Source organism: Opisthocomus hoazin, chromosome 8, assembly GCF_030867145.1.
Source record: "Opisthocomus hoazin isolate bOpiHoa1 chromosome 8, bOpiHoa1.hap1, whole genome shotgun sequence".
Taxonomy (NCBI): domain Eukaryota; kingdom Metazoa; phylum Chordata; class Aves; order Opisthocomiformes; family Opisthocomidae; genus Opisthocomus; species Opisthocomus hoazin.
Genome location: NC_134421.1, coordinates 17,556,020 through 17,574,543, shown reverse-complemented (window position 1 = coordinate 17,574,543; position 18,524 = coordinate 17,556,020). Strand labels below are relative to the sequence as shown.

The 18,524-nt window shown below is 45.4% G+C and overlaps 1 protein-coding gene across 1 annotated transcript; it reads left to right on the top strand.

Moving 5' to 3' along the window:
• Positions 1-328: 328 nt before the first annotated feature.
• DESI1 (desumoylating isopeptidase 1) lies at positions 329-18,133 on the top strand. The gene is made up of 6 exons (XM_075427747.1): positions 329-527; positions 11,149-11,170; positions 12,107-12,176; positions 12,833-12,942; positions 13,743-13,865; positions 14,981-18,133. The coding sequence occupies exons 1-6, from the start codon at positions 437-439 to the stop codon at positions 15,072-15,074; spliced, it is 510 nt and encodes a 169-aa protein (XP_075283862.1). The 5' UTR covers positions 329-436; the 3' UTR covers positions 15,075-18,133.
• The last annotated feature ends 391 nt before the right edge of the window (positions 18,134-18,524 follow it).

Sequence of the window (18,524 nt, the reverse complement as noted above, 5' to 3'; positions counted from 1 at the left end):
CCTTAGTCATTCTGACCAATGGCGAAAGAAGCCGCGCCTCCCCTCCGAGTGGATTGGTTGCGGAGGGGAAAAGAAGGCGGGAGCTCTTCCCGCCCTGCGCGTGGGTCAGGCTCGCAAGCCGGAAGAGGCGCCGAGCCTCAGACAATTAGAGGGGGACTTCCCCATCCCCGCCCACCGGCCTCTAGCTCCGCCCCCGAGGCGACCCCCGCCCCAGGCCGGAACCGCCCGCGCCTCATAACGGCGCAGTGACGGGGCGGCGCGGCCGGCCGCCGGCTGCTGCGCATGCGCAGAGGCAGCGTCGCCCCTTCCGCTCCGTCTGTCACTTCACGGTCGGTGCCGCCTCACCCGGGAGTGGCGGCAAGACGGGCCCCGGGGACGCCCCTTCCCCTCCGCTTCCCGGCGGGTGTCTGCCAGGGCTGCGGCTGCCGCAGCCCCCATGGAGGAACCGCTGGCCCTGCACCCCGTGAAGCTCTACGTGTACGACCTGTCCAAGGGCATGGCACGGCGCCTCAGCCCCCTCATGCTGGGTAAGAGCGCGCCGGGATCGCCGCCTCCGCGGGGGGCATGGCCCGGCCTGGGGCTTCGCGTCCCCCGGCCGACGGCCGGGGAGCGGGGCCGAAATCAGCCCCCCCCCTTCCTCCAGCCTCGGGGGTGGCTGCTACCCCGGCGCCCGGTACCGCTCTCCCGGGGGAGCGGCCCGCCGGGACCGGTGGGCCTGGCGCGGGGGGACAAAGCGGGGTTTTCCCGGCCTCCATCCGCAGTGGGACGGGCTTTGCCGGCCGGGCAGCCCCGGGTGAGCGGGGCCCGGCTGCTTTCCCCCCGGTCAGCCCTTTGCCGCTTCGTCTATTTAATTTGCTCCTTCGAAGCATCGCTTAGCACGGTTCCCGGCACCCCACGTGCTGCCAGATGCCTCGGCAGGAGGGCTGGGCTGGGAGAGGGCCGGCTGCCGTCGGCGAGGCTCACGGGGCTGCGAGGCCAGCCGGGTCCAGGCGATGCGCGGCTCGCGGCTTGCGGCTGGCCGCCGGCTCCTTCCAGAGAGTCGGTGAAGGCCACTTCTGTGTCTTAGCGGGAATGCATGTGTTTCCAGCTGAGCCTCGGGCCGGGGTGCGGAGGAGGCGTAGGTTTTGCTTGGAGTTTTGAAAGTGTGAGGTAGGAATGCATCGAGAGAGCGGTTTATACCTGTTAGGTGTAGGCTCTGGGCCATGTCAGACCGTCATCTGTGTGAGATGAGGCTGCTCAACAGGCTCAGTCTCTGGACAGATGGCTCCGTGTAATCTCAGTTTACAGTTTGTTGGCATTCACTTTGCTCGTCTGCTCTACAGGGAGACTCTTTGCTTTCCTTGCAAGCTTAAAACGGAAGTCCAAAGAATTCTTAGCGTGAGCTTTTGTACACGTCAACGATAGGCTTGCAGATTTGAGAAGAAAATATTATAGAGATTGTACGTGCTGTGCTCTGTTGTTAGCCAGACAGCAACAACAGCTTTGGGAGATGTGTGTTTCCCACACTGGGTAACCTCAAAACTTTTCATGTGGTCAGAGTGGCTTCTGTTGTAGCCCTCGTGGAAGTAACTTTTTGCCTGTTAGTTCATAACACCCATGTTTTATCTTGTGCTAAGAGTCATAAATCTTAAGATACTGATTACACCTGTGCATGATTTACCTGGGTTTGAGTTGAGCTGATTTTAACCAGTCTTACTTCAAAGCATTAGTCCAGACATAGACTTATATAGTGACAACTTATTTCTGTACATATCTCCATGCTGATCTTTGCACAGATCAAGTGATGGCTTTTTAGCTCTCCTGTTACCTGCAAAATCAACCTTGGGACCTTGTCGCTTTCTGAATTTCTGCATAAAAAACAGTGCGTGACTTAATTTTTGGTGCTTTTTATGCTATCCAAACAGCAGCTTAAAAACTTTGTGCTTGAGAGACAGCTTGGTGCAAAGTTTCTAGGAGTCTGAGTAACGAAAAGGAAAACTTAAAAATCTGAACACATGTCTCGGTAGTGTAGGAAGTGTTGCCCACTAGTACTGCCTGGTAACTAGCTGAGTTCAGTCATGTGCATGGAACAGGGCCAGCTAGGCCTGCCTGGTCACAATGACAACGCAGACTGCAGAGTATTTGGGTTTGTGTGGATCCAGCAACTGGATTGTCTGTAAAACAAGTCATTGGTTGTTCCTTTTTTTTCTTTCGACTTAAGTGTCTTCTGTGCGTTTTCGCTCAGCTCTGTCGTACTTCCAAATTATTTTAGAAACCTTCCCAAGAGCAAAGTGATGGAGAGAATACTCCTCTTGCCTCACATAAGCGCCTTTTTTTTTTTCTTGAAGAACAACAAAAACTTCTCTGTACATCAACTTGCAGATGGTCAATAGCTATTTTTCCTTTATTTCAGTCACATTCATAAACTGTACATCGTTAGGGAAAGCCATAGAAATTGAAGAGGAAAGGATTTATGAGATGATTTAATGCTAAATGTTTGTCATCTCTACTTAACGGTATTCTTTCCATAGATGCCAAGTTTGACTGAAACAATGCTTTTGCTCTGAGTGGTAATTCCATAACATCACCTACATTGAAATGCATGTGTGTTAGAAGAAACAGATGTGATAATTGATTGCTCTGAAATCAATTCCTAGCATGCTCAAAAACAGAAGCTGAGATCCCCCTGCCAGAGGGGGGTGAATCCCTTCTCATGGGGCTGACCACTGCGACAGCGTCGCCACATGGTGTCTTCGATTGTGCTAATAGGATCCAGAGGTATTATGGATTATGTCAGTACAGCATTCAAGGATCAGCTGTCGCTACTAAATGTTAGCCAAACTTTTTCAATATCCGTTCTCTCTGTTGTTGAGTGATGAACCTGGAAGGCAGAGCTATACAGCACTGTTCATAGCAGGCCTTAGGGTGACTGAGTCGTGCCCCTTGGACACACATTCACTTTCCTTGGCAAGTTTATTCTTTTTGTACCCAGACTATTTTTGTTCTGCTTACTTTTCAGTGAGTTTCCTGTAAATTTTCAGTAAATATTTCTATTCAAAAGTATACATGACCAAATACTGTAGTTCAGTTGCCTTTGATATCAGAAGCGGGATATGTGCTGTTGCTCTACCTGCATCTTCTCTACAGGTACTGTTCCCACTCCCCCATTCTCAGTCTGTGAGACTACATTTGTCTGTCCAGCTATGTGATCTAGTAATAATAAATGTTAACCTGAATGCAATGAGATTTGTGGTTTCAAGACAGAAAATGTAATCCACCAGATTCTGTGGAAGGTAGAGAGGAAAACAGAATAGTTCACCTTGCAGTGCTGTCTTTCAAGTAGCTGTCCAAAGGCAGAAAAATCTTTAAGGAAGATTAAAATCCTATTGCATCGTGGACTTAAAGAAAAATGTCTTACAGCTCTCAAAGTTCTCATGTCCTGTGACTGAAGTTATTGCTCACATGACTCACAGAATGGGCAGGAGCTTAGTTTACCACAGCAGCTTTGGCTTAGTGTAGTATAAATTAATGGTGAGTTGACTGGGAGTATGTATTGGTTGAAATTTTTAAGCCGTGCATTCAGGTGTAGGGACTTAACAGCCCAGAAGGAATCGGAGGAAAAGGTAACTGCTGAAAGGAGGTACCTTCTGCTCTGTTCCTTTTTTCCAGACCCAGCACATTGCTCTGCCTCTCCTCCACCCGTTCTGAAGACTTTTGAATTGCTCCAGCGTGAGATTCCATCAGCTTTGCTCCAGAGCATTTGCTAGGGATTTCATGAAAATCAAGTTCATTACCCTCCCCCAGTCTAGCCTACTTCTTGGTCTCTCAGGGCACCTGAAGGAGAAGGGAACTGAAGCAGGCTCCTCCCTCTCTGTTAATTTTTTCACTTCAGTTGAGCACCTTGGGTAACACATGGGAGCAAGTGCTTGACTAATTAGGATAATTTTCAGTTCAAAAAGGGCAGGAATCTTAATGGATTGGCCTAAGGAAATTGCAACCTTATGCAAAGCAATGCACTGCTAGAAATACCCATGCCGGCTGACCAAATTATGCTACTTCCAGTTCCACAGGAGACCAGTTCACTACTTTTCTGGGGTCTTCTGGGGCCTGTATAGCCAATGCAAAGCCCTATCTGTGGTTAAAAATACTAAACTTCCTATTATTTCTTTACTTTATGGCTCAGGAGCAGGTGTTGTTCTTGTGCTGAGGGATGGATGGCGTAAGCTCTGAATGGGGTAAACTAAGTGCCTGTCTCCTTATGTAATTCCTTCATGTCTCAGAACTCTTCTGCCCTTCAGTCTAATAATTTGGATTAATATACAAATGCTACTTTCATTTGATATTTAAAATGCATGGGAATAAACTACATCGCGTGGCCCTCAAGATTAACAAATGAACTGCGCCAGTAAAATAGACTGGCAAGCACCTAATCTTCCTTCTGCTTGGCCTTCCAGATAAATCCAAGCATGGAAATAATCCTGTTTGATTGTATTCTAAAACTATATGGGCTGGTTTGCTTCTTTCAAAATACCCTCATGTCCTAACAGTGACAGTCTCCTGAATCAGTTGCACAACAAACAAATCTAACTGCTTTGTTCTCCACATTTCTGTGACTAGGCTGAGGGTCCTGGAATTGTTCAATGCATTTGAATGTTGTGTGTTTTTCTCATAGGTTTCTGGCTTATGTAAGCACCATGAAGGTATTTGAGCTATGAATGTTATAAAGAAAAAAAACAGCAAATAAAAAAACTTGTTTACTTGCCAGATGATACTTTGCCTCATTCAAACAATGTGAATCTTTGAGATGCTGAAGCACACAGATCTGTGCTGAATTGGCATCTCCTCCTGAGTTCTAGTGAGTATTTTTAGGAAAGATCCATATAAGCACTTCAGCAAGTTAAAAAAAACCAACAACAACAAAAAAAAAACCAACACACCACAAAAACAAAAAAACCCTTAAAGATCAGGTATGTGATCAGGTTTCCAAAGACTGACAAGCTGTCACCCCAAACTCTCACAGATAAAACACGGTAACTTTCATGTCCATGTCTGTGACAAGCGCAAGGTAGCTTGGCTTGCATTAGCTCGTAATGGAAGCGGACCGAATTAAGCTGAATTGCTTCACATTTACCTCAGGCTGAGCTTGCACACAGGCAATTACTGTGGGACAGCTGGTACCCAGCAACTTGACCATGTACACTAATGGTTGTATGACTGTGCACATCTAAATGTGGAACACGCTTTCCTGCTCAGCATCCCTCTGTCCCTTGAAATATTTAAACTCTTTCGGCATCTTGCTGTTACTCTGTTTTACCTGGATGAACAGTAGATGCCCAGAAGAGTGTCATCCCATCAGGACATTCCTGTTCTGGATTTTATGCGTGTGCATCATTTGGATTAGCTTTGCTAGTGCCTGCAATTTAAAAGCTTTTCCAGCTCAAATGGAAATCAGATTTTTCTCTGTAGTTATAGACAGCTTCAGGTTATGACTAAATGTGTTGGTTTCAGTGGCAGTACCAGCACATAGTTCTGCCCACGCTGCAGCATGCTGCGGGGCTTTGGAGTATTGAGGCGAGGAGTGGAAGAGCATGAAACGTGATGATGCCTGCCAGTATCCCAGGTGATATTTGCAGTCCCTTCTTCTAGACCACTCAACTGACTACGTGATGTAAGCTCTATTGCATTGTAGGATTATTTGGGAGGCTTGTTGGCAAGCTTGACCTTCTGGGTTTTTTTAAGCTGGACAGTGCTGCCAGAAGCAGCTTTGTTGGAAAGTGTCATTGCAAGGCCTGGATACAACTTGTGCCTTAGCACTGCTGCAGCAGAACTGTACTCATGCTCTCATTTGGGCAGCTGGCTGTGGAAACAGAGCAGTTCTTATCCTTGCTTGGTCACACTGTTGGGGCTGGTGTGTGTATGAAGCCTGCAGAGGCCGTGAGCAACGTATTTTGTACATAGTGGACAAAGTCCAGCAGAAGGCAAGCCATAACTCCTTAGTGCGGGCTGCTCTAGCTGCTTTACATGGGCTTGTCAGGAGTGGCAGTGGTTGTGAGCTGTCACCTCTTCTGTGCGATGTCTGAGTTTGAGAGAAGGGCAAGAAGATTCATATAGGAGGATCACCAACAGAGGCAAAACTTCAAAAGGAAGATGATGTCCATGAAGGTCTGTGTAGAACCTCTTACACGATGCAACAAACAACATTGAGATTCTTGCTGAGCAGCAGGAAAGGGAGCTGCCCATGTTCCACAGAAGCTGGTGGCTGTTGTTTTACTCCTCTGTCAGTCAGTCAGGAGTTGAGATGACAACAGCCAGTTGTGCAGCATGGGAAGCTGCAGCAGCATACCAGAAGTTCTTGGTCTTGGATGTCTCTGGATGATGCCTGTGGCCTATAATGGCAGGTTTCTTAGACATGGGATTCCCCAGTGGTGTTCTCGTTGGAAAGGCTTGCACTGCCTCTGACCAAGCACGGTCCAGAAGTGGCAGAAAGGCATTTTATTTTGTCTGCAGCAGGCTGGAGAGCTACTATGGGTGCCTTGTTGTCATCAGCGTTGCAGATCTGGCGTGCGTTTTCCACAGTGCCAGCCTGGTTAATGTCTTACAGGAGCCAAGCAAAAATAGGAGGTCAGCAGCTCTGTTAACATCATCACACCAGTGCTTGGCACAAACTGACCTAGCTGAGCAGCCTCAGACAGACCTGCCTTGTGAACAAAGGCAGCTTCTCTTGCCAAGAGCTGCTCTGTTATTGCCCTGGCAGTTGCTGCCTGTTGTTGGCTACGGATTTGCATTTGTAGCAGCCAGACAGGAGCCCCCCAGGGCTGGAACGTAGTCTAATGTAAAGTCCCTTTCCTGAATTCTGTTTGGGTTTTGTTCATACAACCAGAGAAGTGCATTGGTGGAAAAGGGACCTCTGGAGGTCCTGCTCAAGGTAGATCCAGTGAAAGCAGATTCTTTAGGGCCTTGGGCAGCTGAATTCTGAGTATCTCCAAGGACAGAAATTCACATGCTTTCTGGACCCCTGCCCCACTGTTTGGCTACGTTCATGGTGATTTTTTTTCTCCTCTTACCAAGCTGGGAATTTCCCATTTTCCAGCTAGGACCTGTTGCCTTTCACTGTGCATCTCTGAGCAGAACAAGGCTCCCTTTCCTCCATACCCATTAGGTAGTTGCAGACAGCAACAAGGACTCTCAACCTTCTCTTTATGAGGCTCAACAGACCAGTTCTCTCAGCCGCTCTTCAATACAGCAGGTGCTCCAGCCTAGTATGTCGGTGTCTTTTGTACTGGGGAGATCCAAAAGTGGACACGGCACTCCAGATGTGGTCTCACAAGTGTGGAATAGGGGGAAAGAGTCACCTCCCTTGTGCTTTTGGCCGCAGTCTTGCTAGAACAGCCCAATGTGTGGTAGCCTTTGCTGCAAGGATTTTTCAAGCAGGTGTTGTAATTGCACGAGCAGGCTCCCCGCGGCACCTGTGACATTGTCAGCATCTGCTTTAGCTCTTTTACCTGCACGCAGAATCTAGGTGCAAAGCGGCAACTTTGTGGAAAGCCTTTCTTCAGTGTTGCTGGAAATGTGTGTGACAGTAAATATTCAGATGTTCTTTTTCCGTTTAGTGTGCAAAAGGGCAGGTATAATTCTAGTATGTGCTGCCTTGCAATGGTTCATTTCTCTGCCCTGAAGGATAAAGTTCAAGTTTCTAGTGGAAAACAGTGATTTATTGTGAACAAATATGTAGTAATTTATTAACAGATACGCAGAACACTAACTGTGCAAAGCCAAGCGGTAGAGCCTATCGTAGGCCAGCTGCTAAAGTTAGGGCAGTGCACTATACCCTACCCCACGTATTGCTGATGAGCCTGCAGTGTCAGTGGTTTCTGGCAGCTCTAGAGCACAAGGTGAAAGCTCTGATGGGGAAGGTGTGGAACGAGGGCTGGAGGATTAAGGAGCACAACAGCGTGGGACACACTAAAAGGGCAGCAAATGCTCCTGAGATGTTGCAACACATTGCTCCATTTCTCTCGTTGCTACTGTCTTTTGGCCTTCATCCTACTCCATGTCTATGTTTCTGTGCGACGGGTTGACAGTGAATATGCTCGCTGTCTGGCTGTTATCCATGGTAGTGACAGATCAGTCCACCTACTACTGCGTGTGCTCGCTTCGACTGATGTCTCTATTGTCACAACAACCTTTTCTCTGCCTCCACTCTTACACAACCCTGATCTGAAGTGGGTATCTGTCTCTATGTCTATTTTGTTTCAGACTTGAGCAGAAAAAATAAGGTAGGGATTGTTTAGTCCTGATTTGCACACATAAACATCCTTTTCAAAGAACTCTTTCTGAAGGATTATCGTCATCAGTTGTTTTCCTCTGTTTCACCCAGTCCTGATGATGACAGAAAGTTGGTTTTGACCAAGAGAAAGAACTCGTGAAGATCTACTGCTTCTTTGAAGTAGCGTATTCACTCCTGGCAGTTGCAGACCAAACCAGCAGTGACAGAGGAGTAGGAGCGGATAAATACCCCAAGACCCTCTGCCTGTAGAAAGTGAAAGGCAGTGCCTCTGCCTCCCTGTAGGCCGTTGATGCCATGGCACTGGTCTAAGTAAGGACAACCGGAGAATGTCCCAGTTCCACTTGTCCTGTGGAAGGACAATGTACCCCATCACTGCTGCCGCACCAGGTGTCTTAGAAGAAGCTGGACACCAACAGGAGAAGTGACCCCTAAAGTTTCAGCAGAGAAGATGGCATCCTGGAGGCTGAGGGACAAAATACTGCTCTGTCAAAGTACCGTTTGGCTTCAGGCCCCTGATACACTAACTGGGGCCCAGTGTGTGGCGTTCTGCCTCCTCTTTGGGAATCGTGGGGGACGAGCAGGGAATGCAAAGGAGCTGAGCTTCCTTTTGACCAACCATTTTTTTAAATGAGTGGAATAATTTATTGTTAGTCTGAGTATCCGATTCCAGCCTTTGAAAAGCAGTCACAGAGCGCTTTCAGCATCATAAGCTGTGGGAATACAAGCAGGGTGGTATAGTTGCTAGGGAGAGGCAAGGCTGACAGGGTGGTAAGGTACGCAGCCAAATCCTGAGTTAAGGTCAGTTAAGGCAGTGGCCCTCAAAATAGCACAGAATAGTAGAGGTTGGAAGGGACCTCTGTGGGTCATCTAGTCCAACCCTCCTGCCGAAGCAGGGTCACCTACAGCAGGCTGCACAGGACCTTGTCCAGGCGGGTCTTGAATATCTCCAGAGAAGGAGACTCCACAACCTCCCTGGGCAGCCTGTTCCAGGGCTCCGTCACCCTCAGAGGGAAGAAGTTCTTCCTCATGTTCAGACGGAACTTCCTGTGCCTCAGTTTGTGCCCATTGCCCCTTGTCCTGTCACTGGACACCACTGAAAAGAGCTTGGCCCCATCCTCCTGACACCCACCCTTCAGATATTTGTAAGCATTTATAAGGTCCCCTTGCAGCCTTCTCTTCTTCAGGCTGAACAAGCCCAGTTCCCTCAACCTCTCCTCGTAGGACAGATGCTCCAGTCCCCTCATCATCCTCGTAGCCCTCCGCTGGACTCTCTCCAGTAGCAAAGAAAAGCCTGAATGTCACATGCATTTGAGTAAAACATCAAAAAAAAAAAAAAAGACCACAGTTTTGAGGCTGTGTTTAAAGGAGCAGAATAATATCTAGACGTAATGCCCCAGAATTCAGGAAGCAAGAAGGTCAGTGACTAGCTCTGGGAGGCGTGAGGCTGGTGTGATGCAAACAGATGGTGTCCAAACCAGAGCAAAGCTTGCTGGCCGGGAGTTAACCCATCAGTGCTTTCTGAACAATTTTTTACTAGAACAGTGCCTTCCATGTTCAGGTGGCTTTTTTTGTTCAGGTGGCTTTTTTTGTTCAGGTGGCTTTTTTTGTTCAGGTGGCTTTTTTTGTTCAGGTGGCTTTTTTTATTCAGGTGGCTTTTTTTATCACGTCTACAGTGGTTTTTATCTAGCTCTGGGAAACCTGCAGATGACCTTAGCAGATAATCACATCGCATTCTGGTATCTAAAAGTTGAATGATAACAACAAAACATCTTGGAAGAGGTGCTGCTTGGTTATAAAGGATAGTGGTGTGGGAAGTGGACTGCTGGGAAGAGCACTTAAACGTGGAAGCTGACTAAAAGGATCAGGAGCCTGCTGCATGCAAGCAGAAGCTATGGTAGAGAAGCACTCAGTCTGCTGCTTGGGTTCAGGAGAATACCAAATGTTGGTATGCACACAGTTTTGTTGTTGTTGTTCTAAATCTACTTTTCTGGGTGTTGTGCACCTTGTTTGGCAAAATAAAGTTATAGTGCGTCTGTCATAGTTTACCCCCTCAAACCCCAAGTTTACAAAGGGGTATGATACCAGGGACCAAGCCTTTAGGTTATGGTGGATAAAATAATTGAACCTAGACCAGTAACAGCTGGTGACCCTTTGAAGAGAGGTCTGATCTTGAAATCCTGCCATGAACAGAGAGAGGTTTAGGTTTCCCACTTCTAGGGAACTAGAAAAGCATTTTAGAAGGGACTTTGAAACAATGATATTATCAGTTTAGTGGTGCCTGAAGCAAGGGTTTGCTGCTGTGTTCTACAAAACACACGTCTTTATAACTTGCATAAATTTCAACCCTGCGCTTCTCCCCCCACCCAGCTCCCACTTAAACTGATAATTTTTAAGGGCAGGGGGAGGGAGGGAAAGGAGGAAACCATGGAATAGATTACAGAAACTGTCACCACTGATCATATGTTCAAGTTGGAACTCTGATCAGTTACTGGAAAAGAAAATGAATACTCTGTGCTGGTGAACTGTCTGCAGTTAGGAAATCAGTGCAAAATTCAACTCTTCTGGTCCTGACTGAGGACTCTAATTTTAGAAAAAGGTTACATTCCTTGTTCTGTAGACAAAAGCCCAAGGAAGGTAAGCACTGGCAGGATAGGATGGCATTGCCACCTCTGCGTGCAGGAGGAAAAAAGTACAGCAGTAGTGTGGACGGAGTAGTTCATTTGAAAGACAAACATTCTGTTTCTTTAGAAGCAACTCTGGGATGAAATCTTTGGTATTACAGTCATGGTGAAATAATAATCATGGTTCCTAAGTGATTGACACAAAGTAGGCTGAAATCTGCAAAATACATTGCTAATAACTCTTCTTTTCTCTGCATACAGGGAAGCAGCTGGATGGCATCTGGTAAGTGACTAGATTTAAATTGCATAATGTGCGTTAAACACTGTGTGGTGTAAGAAGTATTTTCAGTATGAGATTGTGTATGCTTCAGATCTTAGGAACATTTTGGTGCTGAAGAGAGACCAAGGCACATTTTGTTCCTGAATACAGATTGACAGTAAGATGATGTATGAGCTTCTCCATTCAAAGCTCAGTGGACCCCATGAAAAAACGTATTGGTAGTAGTTCGTTGTGGTTTAGTGCAGTTGTACACTTTTTCAAGGGTAGGATGTTGTCCTTAGCCCAAGCACTTTGTCTGCTAATTGCAGGCGTGACTAAACATGAGAGTAAAAGAGTAGGTGGGAAGAAGGTATTACAGAATCAGGCCTTCTGGCATGTAAGAGCAGTTACTGCATTGGATTACAAAACATCCCCCAGTTTGCTATAATTAATATCAAGACTTTTTTTTTTAAAAAAAAAAAAAAAGGCAAAAAAACCCCAAGCCCTTCTCCATCCATGTTCCTCTCTATTGATCCATCTGTAGTGATTGTCTGACCTTCTCAGTTGGTGTCTATCAGACATGCACTTCTGTCAATGTGGTAGCAGGGCTAACTCTGCCTCTCTATTTCTGTGACTTCAGCTTCGACCCTTTAGCTCAAAGAGGCTGCTGGAGATCTCATACTGGTGTGGAAGTCCCTCTCTTCCGATGTTCTTTCATGCTTGGGCACCTAGCTAAGCCTGTCCTTTCCCAACAGCTTACAGAGTTACAGTAGGCGTGATAATCGTTGCTTCCATATGCATTCATGTCCCAGCAGATCCTGTTCCTACTCACAGAAACACATTAACCTTTTCTTTCGGTTATGCACTTCATGATGTCCTTGAGCACATAAATTTACCAGTGATTTATGTGCTAGGTTAAATATTTCCTTTGTTTCACCTGTTTTCTGTTCTCTGTGGCAGGCATACCTCCATAATAGTCCATAAGGATGAGTTCTTCTATGGCAGTGGGGGAATCTCCAGCTGTGCACCTGTAAGTTAAACTTATTTTTGTGATAAGATAGTTTTGCGATAGGGTTACCGGATTGGAGTTGCTTGTGTCACTGTCTTTTAGAAAAGCAGCAAGAGGCTTCTGAATTCAGCCAGATGTGGCTGCTTGCCGTGATTGCCCAGGGCATCTGAGGAAAAGGGAGCACAAACAGTGGGTTTAAGCCCAACGAAATACAGGTTGGGGGTTCCTTCTGCCTGTAGAGTCTGTCTATCCAAGACACTTTCTACAGCTGCATTGCCAGTGACACCTTGTCTCATTCTGTATCAGTAGGTTTTACGTGCAAACTTGTCAAATCAAGGCATCTTTTTTAAGATTAATAAAAAAATTAATGATGCTTTGTCAGACCTTTCTGTTCTTGGAGAGGCAAAACTGACGGACCGTTCTAAAGCAGAATTTTGCCATAGCGTAGAGCTTTCAGCACAAAGAGCCAAGTATACAAGCTGAAATGGAAATGGCACGTTATTTCTCATTCTCTGAGTGCAGAACAGGGGAGGCCAGTAGGGCTTTTTGCTTGACAAAAGTACCAAATGTTCCTCCTTTTGTGCCTGGACAAGCCATGATAGCTCTGTTCAATACAGTCCTCCAAAATAATTCAGTCTGTCCATTTAACATTGTCTTCTGGCTGTTAATCTTTACAGGGAGGGACACTTCTTGGCCCCCCAGACTCTGTTGTTGACCTGGGGAACACTGAAGTCACAGAAGAAATTTTTCTGGAATATCTTTCCTCTTTGGGGGAATCCATGTTCCGGTAAGTAGCAGCTTGTACTATAAAATCTGTATAACAAAAAACCTTTAGCGAAAGGGGTGCAGAATGGAGGGGAAGGTATTGTGAAACCAATCCCGCTCACAAAGCTTTGTCTGCCGAGTGTATTATTTGGTCCTCTTCGGATATGAAACTGGAACTGATGCACCGATATGCAAGGAGCTGCCAGCTAGGCAACCCTGTGGTGTGCAAGCCTTGAGCTAGGCTGGGAAAGCATTCTGCCAGGAAGTCTTTCACACTGTTTTTCGTAAAATGGAATAATGCCTGAAATGCCTTTGAAAGAATCACAGGGAAAATGAAGGCACTGTATGAAATATTTCAGTAAACAGTGCTTTGCCCCATGAGTCATAGGTGAAGTGTTGCAGTAAAGCTGCCAGCTTTCAGATGAATAAAAGCAAGGCCTTGACTGTTAAAAAGTCTAGTCTCCTTCTCACAAGAATAGGAAACAGTAGCATTTAGTGTTCTGGCTATATTTCAATGTCAGTAATTTCTGTGATTTCTTGTTATTCCTTCTGTGGTTTTAATTGGCCAAACCTGACCTCACTTATCCTCCAAAAAAGCATTGTATAAAGTCAGTGATGCAGAGATGTCATTTTCCACCCTGATTCAATTGAATTTGAAGGTGAATTGATGTCTGCATTTTACCTATTTGCCTTAGAATTCTTTGTGGGGAAAAAAGTGCTCATGTAAGCAGATGTTCCTCATTAGGGGTCTAAGTTTTTCTGCTTGTTAAATTTATTGCTGAGTCTGTCTTTTTAAGTTTCAATTCCTTTCCCATGGCACAGAGGAGAGTCTTATAACCTCTTTGAACATAACTGCAACACCTTCAGTAATGAAGTGGCACAGTTCCTGACAGGAAGAAAAATCCCTTCCTACATCACTGACCTCCCAGCTGAAGTTCTTGCCACGTGAGTACGCGTGCTGCTCCTCTCTAGTGTCCTGCTTCATGTTGACGCTTAAACATTTGCTAGAGCCAGCGGTACCGGTTTCTGCTGTCTCTGAGAATCAGCATAAGATTAAGGAGTGGATGCTGTTTGCTTTACTTCAACACTTACAACACTGTGCAACAAGTGCTGACTGTCACTAAGACGACAGGCGAAGGTTATTCTTCTGCCTTTAAGTTATTTTGTGATGGTCTCTTTTGTGTCACCAGACAAGCATAGAAAGTTTCAGAAAATGGTGCAAGTGTTTTTGTGTTAGGAAACCAGTATCTGTTAAAGGTCACTTCTCTTACTCTAAGCACTGTGATTGCAGTGGAGGTGTCAGCTTTGCTTGTGAAGAGGCAGGGGAGATGTAATTTTAAAATTAATGCTGCAGTTTTAAAGCTAGGACTAGATGTAAAAAGAGGATATAAAAAATTCCTGCCTGGTAGTTCAGCTCAACTTTTTTTTTTAACTCAGCTAGTGAGGATCCCAGTGGGATGACTTGAGCTCCATCATTTAGGTCCTATTTCTTGTAACAATGGTATACCACATTATTTGGGAGACGCTTGTCTTCTTCCCTGGGCTCTTATAGCTTCAGATATCTCAAAATCAGATAAAGTCTATAACAAAGTGAGTCATATTGAAAGATAAACCAGGTGCTATACAGATTGCAACAGAAATTATTCCGAGTGTTGAACCATTGCCTTATAAGGGAGATAGAGACTGTTGTTCTAGCAGTCTTTAATATTGATCTTAATGGAGCACTGCCGTTGCATAACAGGGATTTCGTTCACGCACTTAAGTAGATTGAATTACTAAAAGCCAGTTTCAGACACAGTATTACCACATCAGCAGTCTGGACATGTTAGGACTCGAAACTAGCTTATATGAAATCACGTTTAAAATTCTTAGTTATTGAACAGTAAACTCTCTTTAATAGGTTAAATTAGATTGCTATACTTTGTAGCAGAAGTCTGTTCTTCAAATTTGCTTCTACAATGTTGGTTTGACTGCACTCTAGGAAGTGAGTGCACTTCAGCAGTAAATGGGAAAAGTTGGTCATCAAGTAAATTGAGATGTTTATTTCTTTACCTTCTCAGACCTTTTGGACAAGCTTTAAGGCCCCTCCTGGACTCCATCCAGATCCAGCCACCCGGAGGAAATACCTTCAGCAGACATAATGGACAGAGCTAACAGGAGTGACCCAGTGTGCCCAGCCTCACCAGGCCTCTTCCTTTTTAAACATGAATCTACCAGATTTCTATTTTATAATTTCCCATCAGAATTAACTCTACAGAAGTTATAAGACAAGTTTTGAAATTTCTTAGGGAGAGGATTTATCAGGGTGCATGTAAGACAATGCTACCAAAAAGATTGCCATAATTTCTAATAGTATTGTACTAATTTATAAAGGCTGTCTTGTCTGAGTAGGCTGACACTTTCTGAGTAACTCCCATGCTGGTAAGAGGGAATTCATTCCAAGAGCATTGAAGGGCCCATTATAGAATTTACAGTAAATAAGGGGATGTCCTAGCCATCCCTTACAGGCTTGCATCTCTTTCTCCTGTCACTGCCTATATTATGGGGGGTTTTGCTGAAGTCTGCAGCAAAAAGACAAAGGAAGTATTGGTAGCTTAGGAAGCAAAGGTGTCCTGGGATTAGTCTTCTGCATAATTCATTGACATGATGTTATTTGCTCAGGGGAGAAGCTGAACTCATCTGATCAGAATATTTGCCGTGGCACAGCTGCGTGGGAAAGGTGATCAGGCTGAATTGTGTGTCCGTGTCACACTCCATAGTTGAAACTTTCAATGGGACTAGCTGTGTGTGGGAGGGAGACTGGAACTGAGGGTTACCAAGAGCTTGGTGATGCTAGATCCAAGAGTTATGGGAAGAACCAGCTGAAAGAGCAGAATGTCATGAGCAGAAGTGGTGGAAACAAATTTCAGGTGACAGTAAAATGAAGTTAATGCTTCCTTTTCTCGCATGTAAGCTTATTGGCAGATAGACAGAACCTTGTTAACTGTTTACCTTTGCATAAGAGCTGGTGGTTTTGTTTTTTTCATTACCAAGCCAGAGTTACAGTACAGTAAGACAGGAATAGCATGGCAACTGCATGACAATATAAGGTGGACCAATTCTGCCTTCAGTATCTAGTTGGAGACACAGTAGGAGTTCCAACTTTCTTTGATATTGCTATCCTTTCCAAAGCTGTCAAGCACATCAGAGAGGGCTCTGCTTAAATGTAAGACAAATAGGTGGTAGGTCTCCCCAAATGTAAAGAAAATGAGGAAGAGTAAAATTAAGCTGTTCTATGGAGCAATTGAGTTGATTGGGATACATGCAGAAGCAGTCCTGTCCTTAGATTGACATTAGATTGTATCAATACTGCATCTTCTAGTTCAAGATTCTTTGCAGTGGAAAAAGATCAGGGGAATGAAAGAATTGACATGCTGATTTCTTTTCATGCATGCATATACAGTATTTTCCTGAACAATTTTATAGCGGTTTCATTTAGGAGGGAACACAAGAAACGCATCAGACAAACAGCAAAACATTGCTGATGCTCCATAAATGGGGATTGCACATCCCAGATGCTGCTGAAAAAGCATCTATGCAAATGTACAGCCCTTTGTCCAGTGCTTTGTCGTGAAAAGTATTGCTGCAAGTTCAGTCCTACATCTCAAACTTCCTGTGCTGGAGACTTCCTGCACACCTAAAGGAGATGTCATTCCTCTGCTGGGCTCTTTCTCCCAGGATTACACAGTTTGAGAAGTTTCTCGTGCTGTTACTTGGTGCGGACTATAATGGTTCATGTGTTTGAGGGGGTGGAATGAAGGAAAACTGCAGTTCAGTCACTCTGTAAAACAGTCTGTTGCCCTGCACCTTGTGGAGTCCCTGCACAAGTGGAAACAGGGTACTGTCAGTCCGTTGTGTGGTTTTGTGTTTACCTGCTCTCAGTGCACAGCAGTGGCCCTTGTAGCCCAGGTTGGGTTTTTTTTGCCTCGTCAGTCTCTGCTTGTGCCACTAGCTTCTCCTTAAGCATTTCATTTGATGGACTGGACTTGGAGACAACTGTAGCAGTTAGTACAGATCAGTTTATACAAAAGCTTTCAATCTTTCCCCATAAAAACATCCTGTTTGCAGAAAGCATTCTATAATAAATCACTTAAAAATGGCTTTTGGTGCTCCTGGAGGAAGGATTGATAAATGTTTGGGTTTTGCTAAGCTGTAGCTTAGTTTTCTCGTTTAGTATGTATATCCTCTCCAGTCTTTTCCCACACCTATTCCGTGAAGAGTAACTAGTCTCTCGTTGCGCACATGACCATGCCACAAAATGTTGTAGCATGTTAGAGGTCTTGGAGCTTCCTCAGCTGAGCAGGTATACTCAGGCTGACAGAGTGCAGCCCGACGTCTAGGTATGGTAGTTTGGTGCCTGCAAGCAGCCTGGCTGTGGTTGCTTGTCTTTCAGCAAACTGTTGCTTCAGGCGAAGCTGCCCATGGTGGAAACACTGGTGCCACAGCTTCTGCCCCACACTCTTGCACAATGAGGATATCCCCCCTTGAATGTCCACCACTTTAGAGGTCCTGAGCCTGGTTTCTGCTTGGCTGTCTACTTCAGGACTTTTTTACATGCTTTCAGGAAGCAGGAAAGAAAAGGAAGATGTTTACCCCATGCATTTTGCAGTCTGCCTTTTTCCCCTCCTGAGCAGCCCCTTTGCAGAGATAATGCTGCTACTTTGTCACTGGGTAAAACTTCACTCTGCCAGGTACTGCTTGCAATAGCCAAGGAGCTCCTAGAGGGTCTCCTGGGCTCGGGACCTACTCTGTGTTTCATGGCAAAAGAGCTGTAGGAGGGAATCCTGTTTGCTTGGTCTTACTGGGTAACGAGACCCCTGTACCCTGTAGGCCTCTTAGGAAACCCATTTTCTCCAAAGATGGTTACGTGTAAATTGCAGGACTGTGCCCCCAACATTCCACCTAGCCATAACCTACTCATAGGAATATAAACTAGACTGAGAAGTGTACCTAAGTGTATATAGGTGACAAACTTGAGCCAGCTGTTTGACAAAGGGGCAGGGAAACTGAACTGAAAGGGAACAGAACCCTTTTGCCCACACTTACTATTCTGTCTTGTATTGCTGGGGTTCTCCCGTGCCATTTAAAAAATGTTAATAATGTCTTTAGGCAGAAAGTGATGTTTTGATTTATTTGTGGATTTTTTTCTATTACAATAAAAAGAAATACAGCAAGTTCTCCTGTTTGAATATATGTGTCCACACAGCTGCCCAGCAAATGCAGCTGACCAGAAGTTGTCATTTTCACTCTGGAGCCAGCTGGGAAGTGCAAGACAAGAAACGAGAAACTGAGCAGTTTGTGCCAGGTACTGCTACTGGAAGCACCAGTGGCTGCTGCCCTTTGCTAGAACTGGTCACAGGCAATATTCTTATTTAAGTTTGGGGAAATTTTCCTTCTGTAAGCACCATGGTGTCTTGCCAAGACTGTATTCCTGAGGCTTGATACAGCCTGCATGAGGTGAATGAAGGCTGCACAGTAGGTGTTCTGTCAGCACGGGTTTTGTGCAGCTCTTGCTCATCTTAAGCGTGCAAGAACGAAATGTCTACCGTCTGCTGTTGAAGAGGA